The following is a 23,394-nucleotide window of genomic DNA, read 5'->3' as shown; positions in this document are numbered from 1 at the left end:
GGGCTGCAGGAACCCCTGCCTCGGCTAAGACGGCTGAGCCTGGGAGTTTGGGGCGAGGGGTGGGTTTGTGGGGTGGAGAGTTGGATTTTGGGGTGGGATTTTGGGTAAAAGAGCCACAAGGGGGAAGGCAGCGGAACGCGGGAGCAGGGCGCGGGCCGGCGGGGGAAGGCGCAGCCGCCGCACCGCTCCCCCGGTCACCTTCGGCGGACGGCAGCCATGGCGTTCCTGCCCGACGAGTCGCGGTCGCTGCCGCCGCCGCCGCTCCTCAACAGGGGCTCGGTGTGGCTCGGGTTCGCGGGGTGGCTGGCAGCGCTGCTGGACAACGCCTTTAACCGGCGCCCCGTCTTGCGAGCCGGTGCGGGGGGACGGGGGGAGCCTGAGGGGAGAGGGAACGGAGCGGGGTGCGAGGGGAGGGCTGAGGCGAGGAGTAGGGGAAAGGGCTGAGCGGGGGTTGGGGTCACTAAGGGATAAATGAAGGTGGGGAGGGGAAACAGCTAGGAATGAGGGGCTGGAGGGGACATGGGGGCGGGCGGGCGGATTTGGGTGACCTTGAGAGTTTTAGCGGCTGGAGATGGGGAGGAAGCCTCGAGAGCCGATGCTGGGGTGATAAAAGGGAATATGTGGGCCTGGGAAAGGGCGGGTGTGGGATTTGGGGTCACTAAAGGATAAATAAAGGGGAGGGAAGGGGAAACAGGCAGGAGTAGGGGGCTAGAGGGGGTTTGGGGGCTGCAGGAGCGGGCATGTGGGATTTGGCGTGTCCGTGAGGGACGTAGGGTCTGAGGGAAGGGAATGGGGACATAGAGGGAATGTGTGGGCCTGGGGAAGGGAGCTGTGGGGCTTGGGGTCACAGGGTGAGTGAAGCGGGGAGGGGAAGAGAGGGAGCCCTGAGTTGGGGGCGGCTGTTGGAAGGGAAGGCGTTCTTTGTGCGATTGTGGGGATGGCAATCAAGGGGTGGGAGCCCTGAAGGGAGGGATTTGTTGGCACGGGGGAATTGGAGGCAATTGGAAGGGGCTGGGAAAGGGATGTGGTTTGGAGGTGGATAGGATCTAAGGTGACTTCCTGAGGGGTGTGGGTGGCGGGAAGGAGCCCTGAGGAAAGGGGGGCCTGGCAGGGGCGGCGGGAGGTGTGGGTGCTGTAGGGACCTTGGTATGGGCGGAGCAGGGAGAGAGGAGTGTCTGGGGGCCTGGGGAAAGCGGGGCCCTGCCTGAGGCCCCGGGGAGCTGGGAGAGATGGGGACAATTCCTCTCTCCTCCTGCTGCAGGTGTTCACCGGCAGATCCTGTTCGCTACCGTGGGCTGCTTTGTTGGCTACCAGCTTGTGAAACGCACCGACTACGTGCATGCCAAGGTGGACAGAGAGCTCTTTGAGTACATCAGGCACCACCCGGCAGACTTCCCAGCAACAGGTACACTCAGCTGGTATTGTAAGAGAGACCTCAGCCTGCCATGACCTGTGTGTAAAGATGTTGCTCCTTCACAATCTAACTTGCAGAAGTCTAAAGGATTTTCTGGTGTGAAAATAGATATTGTTATTGAGCTATTGAGATGCATCGATGACCACCTTTTCCTCCTAAAGGCTCATTTTAGTATAAAAGTAGCAAAGCCAAAAAAAATAAATAAGGATAGACCAAACTTGTACCACTGAGGAAGAAATAATGAAAATTAGAAATCGCAGGTTTTATTCTTGTAGATTCACAGTTGTACTGTCTATTCCTGTAAAATGCCTGCTGCATGTAGATTCAGAAATCCCATGATAAATATTCAGAAAACAAACAGAACAGGTGAAAAAAGAATAAATAGGAATGACAGGAAACCTGAAGTGGTGTTGGCTTAGAGCAGTGGTGAAGAACAGGGTTTTTTTTTACTAAATGCAGTCACTGAGCCAAACAATGCAATGGCAAATTTGGGTGAAAATTGTCCATTTTCTAATACAACACACTTAGGTAACTCTGGCTGTTAGATTGTGGTCTGCATCATGCCATGCTGGAAGGAGTATGTAGAAACAAAAAGCTGTTACTGCTAAGATTCTTCCACACAGATCTGTGGAGACCATATGGAAATGAAAAAAAAATTGCATTTAGTTACAAGGGCAAGCTAATGGTTTGCTGTGGGTAACAAAAATCAGATTTTTGGTGGCTTTGTTAACATCAAACACTTAAAATGAAACATCTTCTCAATTGATCTGAAATGCTGATTGAGTTTTCCCACCTCTTGCAGAAAAGAAAAGAATAGGGCAGCTCTTGGAGGATTTCCACCCAATTCGTTGAGAATTTCTCCAGTGGTCACACATCACAGGATGAATTCCTGCCATCCTAAGAACTTCAGCAAGGTGGCTGCAACTCTTGAACCGTCCATGGCTTAAAAGATGAAACTTTACTCACTTTCATGTAATAAAAGCTTAGTTAAATAGTTAGTGTTTAATTATTTGTTCTTCTGTTGCTTTATGGTTTGTCAGTATGCGGATGACTGATATTTGTAATAGAATAACAACCTTGATTAATGTTTTTTTTAAGCTCTTTTAATTGCAAGAGTGGAAGGTTGTTAACACAACATGTGTTGTGTAAAACTCAGAGAGCAGTTCTGTAGGTTAATCTTCTTTATTTCTCAGTAGCATTTCTCCTGACCCTTGAACATGTTCATGGCCAGCCCCTGCAGATGCTGTACCCAAAGTCGCACTGTGAAATTCAATCTGAACAGCAAACAAAATACATTCTTACCCTAATTAATTCCATCTCTCATGTTTTTTATAATTATGTTACTTTTCCTTTGCTGATAACAGGGACCCAGCCTTTCTGCTTTCGGACATGGTTTCCTGAATCCAAACACACATACGGGGGTGGACACAGGTCTGAGCTCCCTGGCCGACTGCAAGATATCCCAGCACAGTGGGACATTGCTCTAGGTGGTCTCTGAAGATCCCTTCCAACCCAAACCATCCCGTGACTTGGAGATTCTTTGTCCCTTTCCAATTTCCCAGCAGTGCCCTGGAAAGTTCCCACCCCACTGAGGCAGTGTTCCCCTACCCTTCCCTGGGGCACTCTTTGAGTGGAAGCACCACACTGACAATGGCTTCACAGGGATTCTTTTATTAGCAGAAACAGGGGGAAATGCCCTTGGAGTCCAGGTACCAGCTGGAAAAGGGCTTGGCAGTCTCAAGGGACTGTTGGAGGTTGGGGCCACCTCACAACACTCCCAGCTTCGCACCACTCTTTGAAAATAAAGAGGAGGGCACGAGCCTGTGGCTCTTCCAGTGGAATTCCTGGCACAGCCAGATGCTTCTTCCTATGAGGATAAGGTGCCATCTGGTTCTCCAGTGGTCACAGCCATCTCTGGTGTCAGCGCCAGTGCCGGGCGATCACATCATCTGCCACAGAGTGGGGAACGCGCGTGACGGGGAAGAGCCTGTGATGGTCAGCGACGGGGACGTCTTGTGCTTCCTGACACCAGCACCTGTCCTGCAACAGCAGCATTAACTCCAAGGATCATCCCAGGGGGACACACAGTCCATCAACCCTGAGTCCACAGACCCTGAGTCCCTGCAGCCTCTGCACAGAGCAGTGGGCTGGGTTCCCTCCTCCAGCACGGAGAGGGACATCCAGCCCCAGCTGAGGGGGCAGCCCCCATTCCCCCATTCCAAGGCCCTTCCCAATCCCAGCACTGTTGGGTATCTCTCCAGAGAGAACACCCATTGTCTTGCTGCCCCCGGACTCTGCATCCCCCCAGCTCTTACCTGGTGGCCAGGACAGGGTCACCAGCTGGGCTGGCCCTCGCTGAGGTTGATCTGCTCCAGGATCTGGCTGTACCTCCGGGTCAGGGCGTTGGTGTCCCTGGTCAGGTGGGTGAGGACCTGCTGCAGGCCAGTCAGGTGGTGGGACAGGCGCTCCTCGAGCTGGGCATCTCCGGCCTCGTTGCTGTCCGAGGACGCGTCCACGTCGGCGTCCGCACCGGTGGGGCTCTGGTCCCCGACAGAGGCCAGGCCTTTCTCCACCATGGGCTTGATGGCCTTGAGGAGCTGGTAGCGCTCGTACAGGTCCGTGCGGCTCTCCGCGGCCGGGGCTGCCCCCTCCTGCTGCGGGAAGACCCCTCGGAGCAGGCTGGGGAACATCACCTCCTGCTCCATCTTCTGGGTGGCTGAGAAGTACTGCTCCATGGCCCTTCTCCTACAGCTCTGGCAGTGCTGCTCTGGGATCTCCTGAGAGTGTCGCCTGCTCCCTGTCCCTGCTGGGGCTTTTTATGCAGTGCTGGGGCACGTCCCTCCTCTGCTGTCCCCCCCTGCTGTCCCCCGCTGCCAGCCCTGGTTGGGCTGGATGGCCTTGGGGTTGGGCTTGGCTGCAGCCCAGCTGGGGCTTGGCCATGCTGTGTCCCTGGCTCTGTGCAATCTCTTCTGAGCCTACCCGTGGCCTTCACCCGAGCTGGCCGGGGGTCCCGCTGCCTCCCGTGCTCTGAGTGTGGTGGTGAGGAGGTGCCCGGGGTCTCTCGGGCACTTTCCCATCCTGCCCTGTCACCACTGTCCTTAGCACTGCTGGAGGCCCAGGATGGTGAGTCCAGCCCCTTGCCCCAGGGCAGGCAGGTTGCAGGCAGCACCATGGGAAACCTGCCTTCATCTGGGCAGTTTTGAGGAGCACAGAAGAACAAGCGATGGGCTTACCCAGAGAGGGCAAATTTCCCATGTGCTCTGCCTCAAAACTCACCTTCTTCTCTGCTGATCTGGGGGTCTCACCCAGCCCAATGATGGCAACTGGCCTAGAAAGGAACCCTGCAAAATGAAGGTGGTAATGAACAGGTGATTCTTGTCTGAAGGCTGCTTGTCCCAAAATCCTTATTAAAGGTGCAATATGAGCAGCAGCAGGATTCAAAAGTGACTAGGGAGTTAGAAAAGGTATTTTAAAATTCAAATTTGCCAGCCTGAGGAGAAACATGAAAGTTCCAAGGCTGAAGCAGAGTCCTTGGAGGGGCAATGACAGGAGTCAGAGACTGTGGGACCCAGCCCAAAGCAGCCCTGCCAGTATTCCAGCCTCCACCCAGGCCTGGCTCAGCATCCTCCTGGTCAGGTGCTGTGAGCAGCCAGCAGCAATCTCCTGGGCTGACAGCACAGGTACAGAGGCAGAGTCAGTGCTCGAGAGGCTAGAAGGCACCTCTGGAGACAATCTGTTTCAACAACTGCTCAAGCAAGGTCAACAGTGGGACCATGGATATTGGATATCTCTGAGAACAGAGATTCCACCCCCTTTTCTGGGCAGCCTGTGACAGTGTTTGAATACCTGCAGTTTTAGGGAAAAATAAAAAAGTTTTCTCACGTTTAGATGGGATTTGTTTTGTGTTTCAGTTTGTGCCTGTCACTCTTTTCCTGTCCTGTCCTGTCTCTAAGCACCAGCTGGAAGATTTTGGAGTCACCTCTTGACCTCCATCCCATCTTTATGAAGACCGATCAGATCTTTCTCAGCCTTCTCTTTCCAAATCTGGACGCCACCAGCTCTCTCAGCCTTTCCTCATATGGAAGATACTCCTGATATCCTGCCACCTTTATGGCCCTTCACTGGACTCCCTCCAGTATGTCCATGTCTCTCTAGTACCAGAAAGAACAAAATTGGACACTCAGGGTGATGCCTCATCAGGGCTGAGCAGAAGAGAATCATACCCTCCCTCCACTGCCTTTGCCCTGAGCACACCTTGCTGGCTCACAGCCAAATTGCCTGAGCACAGAGCCAGACCAGGGGTGAGCAGGTGTGAATTGTGGGGTGCTTTCCCCCAGCATCTGACCAGGAAGGTGGTAGGCAGCAGCATGGGGTACAGATAAGGCCAGAGCACCCCAAAAATTGAAAGGCAGGGATATAGAGGCAGGGAACATGCCCTGTGGGAAAGGAGGGGAATTAGCAGCCCCCCATCTTTGGTGGTGGGGACATTGTGTGATTAGATGTCTGGGATTGCTTAGAGAAAGGAATTGGGGGGCTCTTACTCATTCAGTATTTTGGGTCAAAACTGAGCTTTACCACTTGTCTTCCTCACCCTGAGCCCTGTGCCAGGTCACTGCTCTCTGATGGATATGATGTCCCTAAAGAGATTTAAAAGCAGTGCTGCCGCTCTGATTTGCTTCACCAGTGTGTAAGGAGATCTTTCCCCGTGGTGGCTGGTAACAGTGTGGGTGCCCTGGGAGCCTGTCCAAGGCAGCACAGGGTCAGCACCCCCTGCCATGCTGCAGAAGCCTGATCTGTCCTGTCTGCCAACATCCCAGTGGGACCAGTGCAGAAACCTCTTATCAGCTGTGGCCAGCAGCAGGGCACTGTCAGGGCTTGACGCATCCCTGGGGCAGTGTGATGCAATGCCCTGCAATCGCAGCAGGCAGAAGGTTCCTGTGACACAGCGGGCCTGGAGCCAGCTGGAGGGACAGCGGCTCTCAGAGAGACGCCCACGGGTCCTGGGGGGATGCAAGAGGCCCACAGCACGTCACCAAGCCCTTCCAGCTGTCCCAGGTCACAGGCCTCTGGGCACATCCTGCGTCTCCCGTTGGTCATGTTCGGCAGCCGTGCTCAGTGCTTCACCCCGTGTCCTGCTGTGACACTTCCCTGGGGCACTGCGAGCCTCTGCAGCTGCTGAGTGCAGCCCAAGCCCAAAGCCATCGCTGCAGGTGACTGCAGGTGTCCCTCGCTGTCACACCAGTGGGGTTTGGCCCCAGCCAGCACCGAGGCCCAAGCAGCCACTCACTCTCTGCCCCACCAGCAGGATCAGAGAGAGAATCAAGGGCAAGAACAAGAAAACACGTGGGCTGAAATAAAACCAATTTAATAGGGAAAGCAAAAGCCATGCATGCAAACAGAGCAAAACAAGGAATTCATTCACCACTTCCCATGGGCAGGTGGGTGTTCAGCAATCCCCAGGACTGTAGGGATCCAGCACAGGTAATGCTGACCTGGGAAGACAAAGGCCATCACGCCAAAACTCTCCTACTCCTCCCTTGTTCCTCCCACTTTACATAGTGAGCATGATGTCATATGGTCTGGAATATCCCTTGGGTCAGTTGGGATCAACTATCCCACCAGTGACTCCTCCCAAGTTCCCATGCAGCCCAGTCCCCTCTCCAGCATGGCATTGCAGAAAGCAGCAGAGGCCTTGGCTCCCTGCAAGCCCTGCTCAGCAACATCCAAAACATCTGTGCATTATCAACATTAGGTTCAGCACAAATCCAACACACAACCCCAAACCAGCCCTGAAGAAGAAAACCATCGCTATCGCAGCCTAAACCAGCACAGCCAGCCCTGCTCTCCAGGGGACACAGGTCCCACCCTTGAGCAGCAGCCAGGGAAAACTCCAGAGGGACATTGCCCCCTCTGTGGTCCTCTCCTCACTGGGAACCAGTGTCCATCCATTCCTTACAGTCCATCACCTGGCTCTGCAGTCAGCACGGAGGGAGAGGAGCTCCAGAGTTCCACAATGCCCCAGCCAGAGGTGGCATTGCAATGGGGATGGACCAGGTCTCTCCCAGTATGCCCCTCATGTTCCGTTTCCTCTGGATAAGACAAGGCTGCAACATTGCCCGGGCTGAGGAGGGACACGGAGAGCAGATCAGCTCTGAAATCCTCACTCTGGGTGGAGGGAATTGTGTTTGCCCTCACTGGGGCAACTTGGTGATCAGCAGCTGCTTTCCGAGAAAAGCAGAATTTCTGGGTGTGGGTGCAACGAACTCCTTGGGTCTCTGTGGCCACAGGGCCAGTGTTTGGGCAAGCCTGCCCCACAACCTCCCATCCTCCTTGGGACCCCTCCCCAGGCCTTGGCTCAGAAGGGGGGAAATGTCACCACATGTTCCCAAATGACCCCATGTTGTCCCCAGTGCCTCCTGCTGACACATCTCCCATGACTCTGATTACCCCAAAACCCTCAGAGCTGTCCTTGTCCTCCCTTGAATCTGACCAGGAGCCTCTCACATGTGGGGCACCTCTGGGTCTGGCCTCAGCTGCTCACACAACCACAGCTGGCTGGAGACCCTTCCCTTGCAGCCCACGCTCAGGCAGGACAAGCCAAAGCCAGAGCACTCTCAGCAGCTGCGAGAAATGGCCTGATCTGGAGAGAGGAGATGGGAATCTCCAGGGTATCCCAAAGCTGGGATGCTTGGACATGGGGCTGGGGCCTTGAGGGAAGCTGCTACCTACAGGTGCTGAGTCCTGCAGCTATATTGCCCCTCACTGTTGCATGACTGGGCTGAATATTGGGCACATTCACTCTTTTTTGCACACCAAAATCAGGCATTAGCTTTTGTGGTGCAGCTGTCAACAAAAAGAAGGAACATTTCAGCCTGAGGTTGCTGACACAAAGGAACAGGTTGCTCAGTGAGTTTGCACAGGCCCTGTGGCTGGACACAGCTCTGAGCTCCCTGGCCCAACTGCAAGGTGGTCTCTGAAGATCCCTTCCAACCCAAACCATCCCAGACTTGGAGATTCTTTGTCCCTTTCCAATTTCCCAGCATTGCCCTGGAAAGTTCCCACCCCACTGAGGCAGTGTTCCCCTACCCTTCCCTGGGGCACTCTTTGAGTGGAAGCACCACACTGACAATGGCTTCACAGGGATTCTTTTATTAGCAGAAACAGGGGGAAATGCCCTTGGAGTCCAGGTACCAGCTGGAAAAGGGCTTGGCAGTCTCAAGGGACTGTTGGAGGTTGGGGCCACCTCACAACACTCCCAGCTTCGCACCACTCTTTGAAAATAAAGAGGAGGGCACGAGCCTGTGGCTCTTCCAGTGGAATTCCTGGCACAGCCAGATGCTTCTTCCTATGAGGATAAGGTGCCATCTGGTTCTCCAGTGGTCACAGCCATCTCTGGTGTCAGCGCCAGTGCCGGGCGATCACATCATCTGCCACAGAGTGGGGAACGCGCACGTGACGGGGAAGAGCCTGTGATGGTCAGCGACGGGGACGTCTTGTGCTTCCTGACACCAGCACCTGTCCTGCAACAGCAGCATTAACTCCAAGGATCATCCCAGGGGGACACACAGTCCATCAACCCTGAGTCCACAGACCCTGAGTCCCTGCAGCCTCTGCACAGAGCAGTGGGCTGGGTTCCCTCCTCCAGCACGGAGAGGGACATCCAGCCCCAGCTGAGGGGGCAGCCCCCATTCCCCCATTCCAAGGCCCTTCCCAATCCCAGCACTGTTGGGTATCTCTCCAGAGAGAACACCCATTGTCTTGCTGCCCCCGGACTCTGCATCCCCCCAGCTCTTACCTGGTGGCCAGGACAGGGTCACCAGCTGGGCTGGCCCTCGCTGAGGTTGATCTGCTCCAGGATCTGGCTGTACCTCCGGGTCAGGGCGTTGGTGTCCCTGGTCAGGTGGGTGAGGACCTGCTGCAGGCCAGTCAGGTGGTGGGACAGGCGCTCCTCGAGCTGGGCATCTCCGGCCTCGTTGCTGTCCGAGGACGCGTCCACGTCGGCGTCCGCACCGGTGGGGCTCTGGTCCCCGACAGAGGCCAGGCCTTTCTCCACCATGGGCTTGATGGCCTTGAGGAGCTGGTAGCGCTCGTACAGGTCCGTGCGGCTCTCCGCGGCCGGGGCTGCCCCCTCCTGCTGCGGGAAGACCCCTCGGAGCAGGCTGGGGAACATCACCTCCTGCTCCATCTTCTGGGTGGCTGAGAAGTACTGCTCCATGGCCCTTCTCCTACAGCTCTGGCAGTGCTGCTCTGGGATCTCCTGAGAGTGTCGCCTGCTCCCTGTCCCTGCTGGGGCTTTTTATGCAGTGCTGGGGCACGTCCCTCCTCTGCTGTCCCCCCCTGCTGTCCCCCGCTGCCAGCCCTGGTTGGGCTGGATGGCCTTGGGGTTGGGCTTGGCTGCAGCCCAGCTGGGGCTTGGCCATGCTGTGTCCCTGGCTCTGTGCAACCTTTCCTGGCCTTCGCCCGAGCTGGCTGGGGGTCCCACTGCATCCCCGTGCCAGGAACTATGGGAGGTGGGGAGTAGCAAGGAGGAGAGGTGCCCAGGGTATATCCAGTCGTGTCCCATATTATCTCAATCCCTTCAACATGTTCAGTACTGGAGGGCCCTCTGGGGATGGGTCCAGCTCCTGTCCCCCAGTTTGGGAAGTCTGCAGGGATTGGTCACCTCCCCTCGTTCTTGCTGCCATGCACTCAGGACGTGAACACTCCAGGGACATTGAGCAACCCCTTTAGCATACATATGGAAATTTCACTGGAAGTACAGTGGAACATGGGTGTCTGGGCACACAGGAGCCTGCTGGCAAAAACTGGGGTCCCTGGAAACATCCGTTTCCCCCAGCCTGCTCCTGAATTCAGCAGGGATGTGGACAGGGACAGGGACCTGACTCCATGATGTGTAACTCCTGTGGCAGCAGCAGCACAGAGCCATTGCTGGCCCAGGGGGATTGTGGACTAGGGTACCCTGTCCTTGTCCAAATTCTGGGAGAGCAAAAGCCACAGCCAGGGCATGAGCCAGCATTGCCTGTCCCTGCGTGTCCCTGTGGTGTGTGGCAATCGGGGGAAATGGTTCTATTTGGAGAAAGGCTGTGGGGTACCTCGTTTCTTTTGCAACCCTTGGTGCTGGCAGCTCTCCCTCTGTCCCCATGTGTCCCAGACAGGTGCCCGCACTGCCATGCACCCTTTCCCCACCAGACATGTCCTCACCACTCCTCTTGTCCCCTTCCTTGTGTTCTGACATCTCTTGGTGTCCTGCCATGGGGCCCAATTCTGCACCAAGGTGTGTGGGTGCTGCTGGACCTGTGCAGGTGCCAGACAGAGGCTTGGCCACATCAGGGCACCTGGACCAGTGCAGAGCTTCCTGGAGGTGCAGGCACATCACAGGGCTCTGGGGACAGAGGGACACGGGATGCTCTGCCCTCCTGCTCCCCGCACCGCTTCCCAAGCTGCTCATGGTGAGTGTGGCAGCACTTTTGGGGTTGACAGGAGCTCAGAAGAATCCCACTGTTCTCCAGCTCCCCATCCTTGAGACGTAAATAATTGCCAAATCCCCTCTGTGCCTCTGGGCAACCCATTAGCCAAAAATGGGCCTCACATTCCCCACATTCTGCTGGGGAGAGCTGGGGAGCTGCCACTGCCAGCAGGGATGTCAGGAGCAGGAGGACAAGGACTGCTGCTGGAGCACAGCAGAGCCACCAAAGGGGTGCAGTACAGCTGGGTTTGGGCTGGGCTTACCTTGGGTGCCCAGGCCTGGTTTGGAGCCCCACGGAGGCTCCTCAGGACCATCAGGGCCCCCAGCAGCTGCCCTGAGATCCTCAAGTCTCTGCTGACACAGACCCCCAGATTTGGGCAAGCTTAGCCCTGACCTGTTGTCCCCTTGGGGAGCCCAGCCCCAGCCTCAGCCTCAGCTCAGAGTGCAGATCGTGCCACCACATGTGTCCCCAAGTGTCCCTGTGGAGGGTGGCACCATGCACTGCGTGTGGAGGTGGGGAAAGAAGGAAGAGGGGCACAGTCAGAGTGACAGCAGTCATCTTGCCAGGTCACCATGACATGCAATGACACCATAACACCCTGCTCTCCTGCAGCTGACTGAGCACCTGTGTGCCTATGGGAAGTGGGGAAAGAATCCCTTCTTTTGCTGTGCTTACTTGTGCAGCTTTTGCTTTTCTGATAAAACTGTCTTTATCTCTACCCATGAGTTTTCTTACTTTTCCTCTCCCAATCCTCTCCTCCATCCCATCTTGGGGGAGTGACAGAGGAGCAGAGAAGGGCTGAGTTGCCAGGGGGGTCACACCATGAAAACCACAGTGAAGTTCCAGCCCTGAGGCAGATGTGTTCCCACTTATCTTGCAGTGTTTGGCAATTGGAGCAATTGATTCTATTTTGGGAAAGGATGTGGGGTCCTTCATCTCTTTTGCAACCCTCAGTGCTGGCAGCACTCCTGCTGTCTCCTCATAGGCCAGCCAGTTGCCCATTCTGGCACCTTCCCTCTCGCCCTCAGACCTGAACCACTGCTCCTCTTCTCCATTTTTCTGGGTGCTTCTCTTCTCCCTCTCTGAAGCTCCACTTCTCCCTTTCTGATGCTCCTGCCATCCCTGGGGGATCCTGCAGTGGGGCCCAGTGCTTCTCTGAGGTGTGCACAGACTGGCAGCCCCATGCTCAAAGGATTTTTGGGCCACAATGGAGATGCAGGGGCATCATAGTGTCCCCCCAGCATGGCCTCGGCATGGGACACATGTGCCCCGGGGCTGCAGCTTCAACTGGTGATGTCATGGTGTGACCCCCCACTATGGAAACTCATCCCTGGCATATCTTCCTCTCTTATCCCTCTGTGGCACCAGGGCAATGGAGGGGGACACCATGCACTGCGTGTGGAGGTGGGGAAAGGAGGAAGAGGGGCACAGTCAGAGTGATAGCAGTCATCTTGCCAGGTCACCATGACATGCAATGACACCATAACACCCTGCTCTCCTGCAGCTGACTGAGCACCTGTGTGCCTATGGGAAGTGGGGAAAGAATCCCTTCTTTTGCTGTGCTTACTTGTGTAGCTTTTGCTTTTCCGATTAAACCGTCTTTATCTCTACCCATGAGTTTTCTCACTTTTCCTCTCCCAGTCCTCTCCTCCATCCCATCTCGGGGGAGTGACAGAGGAGCAGAGAAGGGCGGAGTTGCCAGGGCAGATCATACCATGACATCCACAGTGAAGTTCCAGCCCTGGGGCAGATGTGTCCCACCCTGAGGCCATCCTGGAAGGACACTGTGATGTCTCTGAACCTTTAGGAGACTTCACGGTGGCCCAAAAATCCTTAGAGCATGGGGCTGTCAGTGTGTGCAAACCTCAGTACAGCACTGAGCCCCTCTGCAGGATCCCCCCGGGTTGCCAGGAGCACCCAGAAAAAGGGAGAAGAGAAGCACCCAGAAAAAGGGAGAAGAGGAGCAGTGGGTTCAGGTCTGAGGGCAAGAGGGAAGGTGCCAGAATGGGCACCTGGCTGGGCTATGAGGGGACAGCGGGAGAGCTGCCAGCACTGAGGGTTGCAAAAGGGAGGAAGGACCCCACGGCCTTTCCCAAAATAGAACCATTTCCTCCAATTGCCAAACACTGCAAGATAAGTGGGGACAGGAGTTCTGGCCATTGACCAGCCATGGCCTCTGCTCCAGGATGGGGGCAGTGGGGGAGATGCAGTGGGATGCCCAGGCCATGTCAGGCGAAGGCCACAGGGGGTCTGTGCCAGGAGACAGGGGTGGCAATGAGCAGGGGTGCCCAGGTTCTCTCCTATCATTTCCTATACTATATCAACCCTCCAACATTTTCAGTTTTGGGGTCCTCTGGGAGTGGGTCTACCTCAGGCTGCAGGCAGTGGTGCTGCTGGGGACTGTCAGCTCCCCCCCTCGTTGCTGCCACTCACTCAGGATGTGCACACTCCAGGGACGTGGAGCAGCCTCTGTCCATGACTGCCAGCCTGAACACGGCAGCAGACGGGTGTGGAACAACTCACTGGGGGTGTTGTGCTGCGTGGAGTCCCACATGGTTCAGGAGGACATACGACAGGGACAGGGATGGGACCAAATGCCACAAAGGGAACTGCATCCATAGGATGGATCTGTCATCGCCCACAGTGGAGCACAGAGCGGTGCCACTGCATCCCCCCCATCACCCCCGTCCTGGAGCAGAGGCCATGGCTGGTCAATGGCCAGAACTCCTGTCCCCACCTATCTTGCAGTGTTTGGCAATTGGAGGGATTGGTTCTATTTTGGGAAAGGCCGTGGGGTCCTTTCTCCCTTTTGCAACCCTCAGTGCTGGCAGCTCACCCGCTGTCCCCTCATAGCCCAGCCAGGTGCCCATTCTGGCACCTTCCCTCTCGCCCTCAGAACTGACCTGTAGGAGCATAGGTGGGCAGGACCGTCGGGACAGATGGAGGTGTCTCTAAAGCCAGGTCTTGCAACTTGTGGTTTATTACAAAAGGCATGTCTGAAAGGGCTCTGCTTTGAGCTGCCAGCTGCAGCTCGGAGCAGGGCAGTAAGAGAGCAGGGGTAATAGAACATGGGGTAAGAGAAAGAGGTAAGGTGTTGGTAAGAGAAAAAGCTCAGAGAGAAAGGTTCCTATTACAATACAATAAATCTTCTGTATTGAACATTCTAATTTTGCCTCACCAATCTAAGAACAGATACAAATCCTACAGCATTTACATACACCCTATAAGAATCATTACATTACCATACTGTGTTACACTTTAAACCCCAAAAACTACCCTTTGGACCTCTTCTGCCAAGGTAGTAGGGTCTTCTCTGTCCCTTGGACCTGTCTGCAAGCAGAGGGAATTGTTCAATGAAGAGGGGATTACTTTCAGCTGGTCATACTATTGTTTTCTAGTTATTTAGTAACTAAGGTTTCGGATCTCAAAGATGGCTTTCATCTCAATCTCACTTATAGTTTCCATATTCTCAAAATCTTTTGCCAGGAAAGCATATTTATAAGGCTTTCCTGTTTCATCCTCCCCAGTATGAACCCACTGCTCCTCTTCTCCCTTTTTCTGAGTGCTCCTCCTCTCCCTTTGTGGGTGCTCCTGACATCCTGCAGTAGGACCCAGTGATGCACTGAGGTTTGCACACTCTGACAGCCCGATGCTCTAAGGATTTTTGGGCCACCGTGAAGTCTCCTAAAGGTTCAGAGACATCATAGTATTCGTCAAGGATGGCATCGGGGTGGGACACATCTGTCTCAGGGCTGGAACTTCACTGTGGATGTCATGGTGTGATCCTCCAGGAAACTCAACCCTACTCTGCTCCTCTGTCACTCCCCCAAGATGGGATGGAGGAGAGAATTGGGAGAGGAAAAGTAAGAAAACTCATGGATAGAGATAAAGACAGTTTTATCAGAAAAGCAAAAGCTGCACAAGTACGCACAGCAAAAGAAGGGATTCTTTCCCCACTTCCCATAGGCACACAGGTGCTCAGTCAGCTGCAGGAGAGCAGGGTGTTATGGTGTCATTGCATGTCATGGTGACCTGGCAAGATGACTGCTGTCACTCTGACTGTGCCCCTCTTCCTTCTTTCCCCACCTCCACACGCAGTGCATGGTGTCCCCCTCCATTGCCCTGGTGCCACAGAGGGATAAGAGAGGAGGATGTGCCAGGGATGAGTTTCCATGGGGAGGGTCACATCATGACATCACCAGTTGAAGCTGCAGCCCCGGGGCACATGTGTCCCATGCCAAGGCCATCCTGGGGGGACACTATGATGCCCCTGCATCTCCATTGTGGCCCAAAAATCCTTTGAGCGTGGGGCTGCCAGTCTGTGCACACCTCAGAGAAGCACTGGGCCCCACTGCAGGATCCCCCAGGGATGGCAGGAGCATCAGAGAGGGAGAAGAGAAGCACCCAGAAAAATGGAGAAAAGGAACACCCAGAAAAATGGAAAAGAGAAGCACCCAGAAAAAGGGAGAAGATTAGCAGCGAGTTCAGTTCTGAGGGCGAGAGGGAAGGTGCCAGAATGGGCACCTGGCTGGGCTATGAGGGGACAGCGGGTGAGCTGCCAGCACTGAGGGTTGCAAAAGGGAGAAAGGACCCCACGGCCTTTCCCAAAATAGAACCAATCCCTCCAATTGCCAAACACTGCAAGATAAGTGGGGACAGGAGTTCTGGCCATTGACCAGCCATGGCCTCTGCTCCAGGACGGGGGTGATGGGGGGGATGCAGTGGCACTGCTCTGTGCTCCACTGTGGGCGATGACAGATCCATCCTATGGATGCAGTTCCCTTTGTGGCATTTGGTCCCATCCCTGTCCCTGTCGTATGTCCTCCTGAACCATGTGGGACTCCACGCAGCACAACACCCCCAGTGAGTTGTTCCACACCCGTCTGCTGCCGTGTTCAGGCTGGCAGTCATGGACAGAGGCTGCTCCACGTCCCTGGAGTGTGCACATCCTGAGCGAGTGGCAGCAACGAGGGGGGGAGCTGACAGTCCCCAGCAGCACCACTGCCTGCAGCCTGAGGTAGACCCACTCCCAGAGGACCCCAAAACTGAAAATGTTGGAGGGTTGATATAGTATAGGAAATGATAGGAGAGAACCTGGGCACCCCTGCTCATTGCCACCCCTGTCTCCTGGCACAGACCCCCTGTGGCCTTCGCCTGACATGGCCTGGGCATCCCACTGCATCTCCCCCACTGCCCCCATCCTGGAGCAGAGGCCATGGCTGGTCAATGGCCAGAACTCCTGTCCCCACTTATCTTGCAGTGTTTGGCAATTGGAGGAAATGGTTCTATTTTGGGAAAGGCCGTGGGGTCCTTCCTCCCTTTTGCAACCCTCAGTGCTGGCAGCTCTCCCGCTGTCCCCTCATAGCCCAGCCAGGTGCCCATTCTGGCACCTTCCCTCTTGCCCTCAGACCTGAACCCACTGCTCCTCTTCTCCATTTTTCTGGGTGCTCCTGGCAACCCGGGGGGATCCTGCAGAGGGGCTCAGTGCTGTACTGAGGTTTGCACACACTGACAGCCCCATGCTCTAAGGATTTTTGGGCCACCGTGAAGTCTCCTAAAGGTTCAGAGACATCACAGTGTCCTTCCAGGATGGCCTCAGGGTGGGACACATCTGCCCCAGGGCTGGAACTTCACTGTGGATGTCATGGTATGATCTGCCCTGGCAACTCCGCCCTTCTCTGCTCCTCTGTCACTCCCCCGAGATGGGATGGAGGAGAGGACTGGGAGAGGAAAAGTGAGAAAACTCATGGGTAGAGATAAAGACGGTTTAATCGGAAAAGCAAAAGCTGCACAAGTAAGCACAGCAAAAGAAGGGATTCTTTCCCCACTTCCCATAGGCACACAGGTGCTCAGTCAGCTGCAGGAGAGCAGGGTGTTATGGTGTCATTGCATGTCATGGTGACCTGGCAAGATGACTGCTATCACTCTGACTGTGCCCCTCTTCCTCCTTTCCCCACCTCCACACGCAGTGCATGGTGTCCCCCTCCATTGCCCTGGTGCCACAGAGGGATAAGAGAGGAAGATATGCCAGGGATGAGTTTCCATAGTGGGGGGTCACACCATGACATCACCAGTTGAAGCTGCAGCCCCGGGGCACATGTGTCCCATGCCGAGGCCATGCTGGGGGGACACTATGGTGCCCCTGCATCTCCATTGTGGCCCAAAAATCCTTTGAGCGTGGGGCTGCCAGTCTGTGCACACCTCAGAGAAGCACTGGGCCCCACTGCAGGATCCCCCAGGGATGGCAGGAGCATCAGAAAGGGAGAAGTGGAGCTTCAGAGAGGGAGAAGAGAAGCACCCAGAAAAATGGAGAAGAGGAGCAGTGGTTCAGGTCTGAGGGCGAGAGGGAAGGTGCCAGAATGGGCAACTGGCTGGCCTATGAGGAGACAGCAGGAGTGCTGCCAGCACTGAGGGTTGCAAAAGAGATGAAGGACCCCACATCCTTTCCCAAAATAGAATCAATTGCTCCAATTGCCAAACACTGCAAGATAAGTGGGAACACATCTGCCTCAGGGCTGGAACTTCACTGTGGTTTTCATGGTGTGACCCCCCTGGCAACTCAGCCCTTCTCTGCTCCTCTGTCACTCCCCCAAGATGGGATGGAGGAGAGGATTGGGAGAGGAAAAGTAAGAAAACTCATGGGTAGAGATAAAGACAGTTTTATCAGAAAAGCAAAAGCTGCACAAGTAAGCACAGCAAAAGAAGGGATTCTTTCCCCACTTCCCATAGGCACACAGGTGCTCAGTCAGCTGCAGGAGAGCAGGGTGTTATGGTGTCATTGCATGTCATGGTGACCTGGCAAGATGACTGCTGTCACTCTGACTGTGCCCCTCTTCCTTCTTTCCCCACCTCCACACGCAGTGCATGGTGCCACCCTCCACAGGGACACTTGGGGACACATGTGGTGGCACGATCTGCACTCTGAGCTGAGGCTGAGGCTGGGGCTGGGCTCCCCAAGGGGACAACAGGTTGCCCAAATCTGGGGGTCTGTGTCAGCAGAGACTTGAGGATCTCAGGGCAGCTGCTGGGGGCCCTGATGGTCCTGAGGAGCCTCCGTGGGGCTCCAAACCAGGCCTGGGCACCCAAGGTAAGCCCAGCCCAAACCCAGCTGTACTGCACCCCTTTGGTGGCTCTGCTGTGCTCCAGCAGCAGTCCTTGTCCTCCTGCTCCTGACATCCCTGCTGGCAGTGGCAGCTCCCCAGCTCTCCCCAGCAGAATGTGGGGAATGTGAGGCCCATTTTTGGCTAATGGGTTGCCCAGAGGCACAGAGGGGATTTGGCAATTATTTACGTCTCAAGGATGGGGAGCTGGAGAACAGTGGGATTCTTCTGAGCTCCTGTCAACCCCAAAAGTGCTGCCACACTCACCATGAGCAGCTTGGGAAGCGGTGCGGGGAGCAGGAGGGCAGAGCATCCCGTGTCCCTCTGTCCCCAGAGCCCTGTGATGTGCCTGCACCTCCAGGAAGCTCTGCACTGGTCCAGGTGCCCTGATGTGGCCAAGCCTCTGTCTGGCACCTGCACAGGTCCAGCAGCACCCACACACCTTGGTGCAGAATTGGGCCCCATGGCAGGACACCAAGAGATGTCAGAACACAAGGAAGGGGACAAGAGGAGTGGTGAGGACATGTCTGGTGGGGAAAGGGTGCATGGCAGTGCGGGCACCTGTCTGGGACACATGGGGACAGAGGGAGAGCTGCCAGCACCAAGGGTTGCAAAAGAAACGAGGTACCCCACAGCCTTTCTCCAAATAGAACCATTTCCCCGATTGCCACACACCACAGGGACACGCAGGGACAGGCAATGCTGGCTCATGCCCTGGCTGTGGCTTTTGCTCTCCCAGAATTTGGACAAGGACAGGGTACCCTAGTCCACAATCCCCCTGGGCCAGCAATGGCTCTGTGCTGCTGCTGCCACAGGAGTTACACATCATGGAGTCAGGTCCCTGTCCCTGTCCACATCCCTGCTGAATTCAGGAGCAGGCTGGGGGAAACGGATGTTTCCAGGGACCCCAGTTTTTGCCAGCAGGCTCCTGTGTGCCCAGACACCCATGTTCCACTGTACTTCCAGTGAAATTTCCATATGTATGCTAAAGGGGTTGCTCAATGTCCCTGGAGTGTTCACGTCCTGAGTGCATGGCAGCAAGAACGAGGGGAGGTGACCAATCCCTGCAGACTTCCCAAACTGGGGGACAGGAGCTGGACCCATCCCCAGAGGGCCCTCCAGTACTGAACATGTTGAAGGGATTGAGATAATATGGGACACGACTGGATATACCCTGGGCACCTCTCCTCCTTGCTACTCCCCACCTCCCATAGTTCCTGGCACGGGGATGCAGTGGGACCCCCAGCCAGCTCGGGCGAAGGCCAGGAAAGGTTGCACAGAGCCAGGGACACAGCATGGCCAAGCCCCAGCTGGGCTGCAGCCAAGCCCAACCCCAAGGCCATCCAGCCCAACCAGGGCTGGCAGCGGGGGACAGCAGGGGGGGACAGCAGAGGAGGGACGTGCCCCAGCACTGCATAAAAAGCCCCAGCAGGGACAGGGAGCAGGCGACACTCTCAGGAGATCCCAGAGCAGCACTGCCAGAGCTGTAGGAGAAGGGCCATGGAGCAGTACTTCTCAGCCACCCAGAAGATGGAGCAGGAGGTGATGTTCCCCAGCCTGCTCCGAGGGGTCTTCCCGCAGCAGGAGGGGGCAGCCCCGGCCGCGGAGAGCCGCACGGACCTGTACGAGCGCTACCAGCTCCTCAAGGCCATCAAGCCCATGGTGGAGAAAGGCCTGGCCTCTGTCGGGGACCAGAGCCCCACCGGTGCGGACGCCGACGTGGACGCGTCCTCGGACAGCAACGAGGCCGGAGATGCCCAGCTCGAGGAGCGCCTGTCCCACCACCTGACTGGCCTGCAGCAGGTCCTCACCCACCTGACCAGGGACACCAACGCCCTGACCCGGAGGTACAGCCAGATCCTGGAGCAGATCAACCTCAGCGAGGGCCAGCCCAGCTGGTGACCCTGTCCTGGCCACCAGGTAAGAGCTGGGGGGATGCAGAGTCCGGGGGCAGCAAGACAATGGGTGTTCTCTCTGGAGAGATACCCAACAGTGCTGGGATTGGGAAGGGCCTTGGAATGGGGGAATGGGGGCTGCCCCCTCAGCTGGGGCTGGATGTCCCTCTCCGTGCTGGAGGAGGGAACCCAGCCCACTGCTCTGTGCAGAGGCTGCAGGGACTCAGGGTCTGTGGACTCAGGGTTGATGGACTGTGTGTCCCCCTGGGATGATCCTTGGAGTTAATGCTGCTGTTGCAGGACAGGTGCTGGTGTCAGGAAGCACAAGACGTCCCCGTCGCTGACCATCACAGGCTCTTCCCCGTCACGTGCGCGTTCCCCACTCTGTGGCAGATGATGTGATCGCCCGGCACTGGCGCTGACACCAGAGATGGCTGTGACCACTGGAGAACCAGATGGCACCTTATCCTCATAGGAAGAAGCATCTGGCTGTGCCAGGAATTCCACTGGAAGAGCCACAGGCTCGTGCCCTCCTCTTTATTTTCAAAGAGTGGTGCGAAGCTGGGAGTGTTGTGAGGTGGCCCCAACCTCCAACAGTCCCTTGAGACTGCCAAGCCCTTTTCCAGCTGGTACCTGGACTCCAAGGGCATTTCCCCCTGTTTCTGCTAATAAAAGAATCCCTGTGAAGCCATTGTCAGTGTGGTGCTTCCACTCAAAGAGTGCCCCAGGGAAGGGTAGGGGAACACTGCCTCAGTGGGGTGGGAACTTTCCAGGGCAATGCTGGGAAATTGGAAAGGGACAAAGAATCTCCAAGTCTGGGATGGTTTGGGTTGGAAGGGATCTTCAGAGACCACCTTGCAGTTGGGCCAGGGAGCTCAGAGCTGTGTCCAGCCACAGGGCCTGTGCAAACTCACTGAGCAACCTGTTCCTTTGTGTCAGCAACCTCAGGCTGAAATGTTCCTTCTTTTTGTTGACAGCTGCACCACAAAAGCTAATGCCTGATTTTGGTGTGCAAAAAAGAGTGAATGTGCCCAATATTCAGCCCAGTCATGCAACAGTGAGGGGCAATATAGCTGCAGGACTCAGCACCTGTAGGTAGCAGCTTCCCTCAAGGCCCCAGCCCCATGTCCAAGCATCCCAGCTTTGGGATACCCTGGAGATTCCCATCTCCTCTCTCCAGATCAGGCCATTTCTCGCAGCTGCTGAGAGTGCTCTGGCTTTGGCTTGTCCTGCCTGAGCGTGGGCTGCAAGGGAAGGGTCTCCAGCCAGCTGTGGTTGTGTGAGCAGCTGAGGCCAGACCCAGAGGTGCCCCACATGTGAGAGGCTCCTGGTCAGATTCAAGGGAGGACAAGGACAGCTCTGAGGGTTTTGGGGTAATCAGAGTCATGGGAGATGTGTCAGCAGGAGGCACTGGGGACAACATGGGGTCATTTGGGAACATGTGGTGACATTTCCCCCCTTCTGAGCCAAGGCCTGGGGAGGGGTCCCAAGGAGGATGGGAGGTTGTGGGGCAGGCTTGCCCAAACACTGGCCCTGTGGCCACAGAGACCCAAGGAGTTCGTTGCACCCACACCCAGAAATTCTGCTTTTCTCGGAAAGCAGCTGCTGATCACCAAGTTGCCCCAGTGAGGGCAAACACAATTCCCTCCACCCAGAGTGAGGATTTCAGAGCTGATCTGCTCTCCGTGTCCCTCCTCAGCCCGGGCAATGTTGCAGCCTTGTCTTATCCAGAGGAAACGGAACATGAGGGGCATACTGGGAGAGACCTGGTCCATCCCCATTGCAATGCCACCTCTGGCTGGGGCATTGTGGAACTCTGGAGCTCCTCTCCCTCCGTGCTGACTGCAGAGCCAGGTGATGGACTGTAAGGAATGGATGGACACTGGTTCCCAGTGAGGAGAGGACCACAGAGGGGGCAATGTCCCTCTGGAGTTTTCCCTGGCTGCTGCTCAAGGGTGGGACCTGTGTCCCCTGGAGAGCAGGGCTGGCTGTGCTGGTTTAGGCTGCGATAGCGATGGTTTTCTTCTTCAGGGCTGGTTTGGGGTTGTGTGTTGGATTTGTGCTGAACCTAATGTTGATAATGCACAGATGTTTTGGATGTTGCTGAGCAGGGCTTGCAGGGAGCCAAGGCCTCTGCTGCTTTCTGCAATGCCATGCTGGAGAGGGGACTGGGCTGCATGGGAACTTGGGAGGAGTCACTGGTGGGATAGTTGATCCCAACTGACCCAAGGGATATTCCAGACCATATGACATCATGCTCACTATGTAAAGTGGGAGGAACAAGGGAGGAGTAGGAGAGTTTTGGCGTGATGGCCTTTGTCTTCCCAGGTCAGCATTACCTGTGCTGGATCCCTACAGTCCTGGGGATTGCTGAACACCCACCTGCCCATGGGAAGTGGTGAATGAATTCCTTGTTTTGCTCTGTTTGCATGCATGGCTTTTGCTTTCCCTATTAAATTGGTTTTATTTCAGCCCACGTGTTTTCTTGTTCTTGCCCTTGATTCTCTCTCTGATCCTGCTGGTGGGGCAGAGAGTGAGTGGCTGCTTGGGCCTCGGTGCTGGCTGGGGCCAAACCCCACTGGTGTGACAGCGAGGGACACCTGCAGTCACCTGCAGCGATGGCTTTGGGCTTGGGCTGCACTCAGCAGCTGCAGAGGCTCGCAGTGCCCCAGGGAAGTGTCACAGCAGGACACGGGGTGAAGCACTGAGCACGGCTGCCGAACATGACCAACGGGAGACGCAGGATGTGCCCAGAGGCCTGTGACCTGGGACAGCTGGAAGGGCTTGGTGACGTGCTGTGGGCCTCTTGCATCCCCCCAGGACCCGTGGGCGTCTCTCTGAGAGCCGCTGTCCCTCCAGCTGGCTCCAGGCCCGCTGTGTCACAGGAACCTTCTGCCTGCTGCGATTGCAGGGCATTGCATCACACTGCCCCAGGGATGCGTCAAGCCCTGACAGTGCCCTGCTGCTGGCCACAGCTGATAAGAGGTTTCTGCACTGGTCCCACTGGGATGTTGGCAGACAGGACAGATCAGGCTTCTGCAGCATGGCAGGGGGTGCTGACCCTGTGCTGCCTTGGACAGGCTCCCAGGGCACCCACACTGTTACCAGCCACCACGGGGAAAGATCTCCTTACACACTGGTGAAGCAAATCAGAGCGGCAGCACTGCTTTTAAATCTCTTTAGGGACATCATATCCATCAGAGAGCAGTGACCTGGCACAGGGCTCAGGGTGAGGAAGACAAGTGGTAAAGCTCAGTTTTGACCCAAAATACTGAATGAGTAAGAGCCCCCCAATTCCTTTCTCTAAGCAATCCCAGACATCTAATCACACAATGTCCCCACCACCAAAGATGGGGGGCTGCTAATTCCCCTCCTTTCCCACAGGGCATGTTCCCTGCCTCTATATCCCTGCCTTTCAATTTTTGGGGTGCTCTGGCCTTATCTGTACCCCATGCTGCTGCCTACCACCTTCCTGGTCAGATGCTGGGGGAAAGCACCCCACAATTCACACCTGCTCA

At 56.0% G+C, this 23,394-nt stretch overlaps 4 protein-coding genes across 7 annotated transcripts; 2 read left to right on the top strand and 2 right to left on the bottom strand.

The window, feature by feature from the left end:
• Nucleotides 1-125: 125 nt before the first annotated feature.
• Nucleotides 126-2,725, top strand: NDUFC2 (NADH:ubiquinone oxidoreductase subunit C2). Its single transcript, XM_033053568.1, has 3 exons — nt 126-355; nt 1,262-1,405; nt 2,217-2,725. Exons 1-3 carry the CDS (start codon nt 217-219, stop codon nt 2,264-2,266), a joined length of 333 nt encoding a protein of 110 aa, XP_032909459.1. The 5' UTR covers nt 126-216; the 3' UTR covers nt 2,267-2,725.
• A 668-nt stretch (nt 2,726-3,393) lies between these two features.
• On the bottom strand, nt 3,394-5,225 carry LOC116992686 (thyroid hormone-inducible hepatic protein-like). 2 transcript variants are annotated; one of them, XM_033052535.1, is made up of 2 exons: nt 3,730-5,225; nt 3,394-3,454 (listed from the first exon to the last, which is right to left on the bottom strand). In XM_033052535.1, the coding sequence occupies exon 1, from the start codon at nt 4,147-4,149 to the stop codon at nt 3,748-3,750; it is 402 nt and encodes a 133-aa protein (XP_032908426.1). In that variant the 5' UTR covers nt 4,150-5,225; the 3' UTR covers nt 3,394-3,454; nt 3,730-3,747. The 2 variants fall into 2 exon arrangements, with proteins under 2 accessions (XP_032908426.1, XP_032908427.1); XM_033052536.1 differs by having other exon boundaries at nt 3,410-3,449.
• A 3,161-nt stretch (nt 5,226-8,386) lies between these two features.
• LOC116992703 (thyroid hormone-inducible hepatic protein-like) lies at nt 8,387-9,831 on the bottom strand. Of its 2 annotated transcripts, none has more exons than XM_033052564.1 (2): nt 9,210-9,831; nt 8,387-8,934 (listed from the first exon to the last, which is right to left on the bottom strand). In XM_033052564.1, the coding sequence occupies exon 1, from the start codon at nt 9,627-9,629 to the stop codon at nt 9,228-9,230; it is 402 nt and encodes a 133-aa protein (XP_032908455.1). In that variant the 5' UTR covers nt 9,630-9,831; the 3' UTR covers nt 8,387-8,934; nt 9,210-9,227. The 2 variants fall into 2 exon arrangements, with proteins under 2 accessions (XP_032908455.1, XP_032908456.1); XM_033052565.1 differs by having other exon boundaries at nt 8,387-8,929.
• Nucleotides 9,832-19,279: 9,448 nt separating this feature from the next.
• LOC116992699 (thyroid hormone-inducible hepatic protein-like) lies at nt 19,280-20,724 on the top strand. Of its 2 annotated transcripts, none has more exons than XM_033052558.1 (2): nt 19,280-19,901; nt 20,182-20,724. In XM_033052558.1, the coding sequence occupies exon 1, from the start codon at nt 19,482-19,484 to the stop codon at nt 19,881-19,883; it is 402 nt and encodes a 133-aa protein (XP_032908449.1). In that variant the 5' UTR covers nt 19,280-19,481; the 3' UTR covers nt 19,884-19,901; nt 20,182-20,724. The 2 variants fall into 2 exon arrangements, with proteins under 2 accessions (XP_032908449.1, XP_032908448.1); XM_033052557.1 differs by having other exon boundaries at nt 20,177-20,724.
• The last annotated feature ends 2,670 nt before the right edge of the window (nt 20,725-23,394 follow it).

The sequence above is a fragment of the Catharus ustulatus genome, chromosome 2, assembly GCF_009819885.2.
Source record: "Catharus ustulatus isolate bCatUst1 chromosome 2, bCatUst1.pri.v2, whole genome shotgun sequence".
Lineage (NCBI taxonomy): Eukaryota > Metazoa > Chordata > Aves > Passeriformes > Turdidae > Catharus > Catharus ustulatus.
The sequence above is the reverse complement of the archived record's forward strand: the minus strand, read 5'-3'. Positions and strand labels throughout refer to the sequence as shown.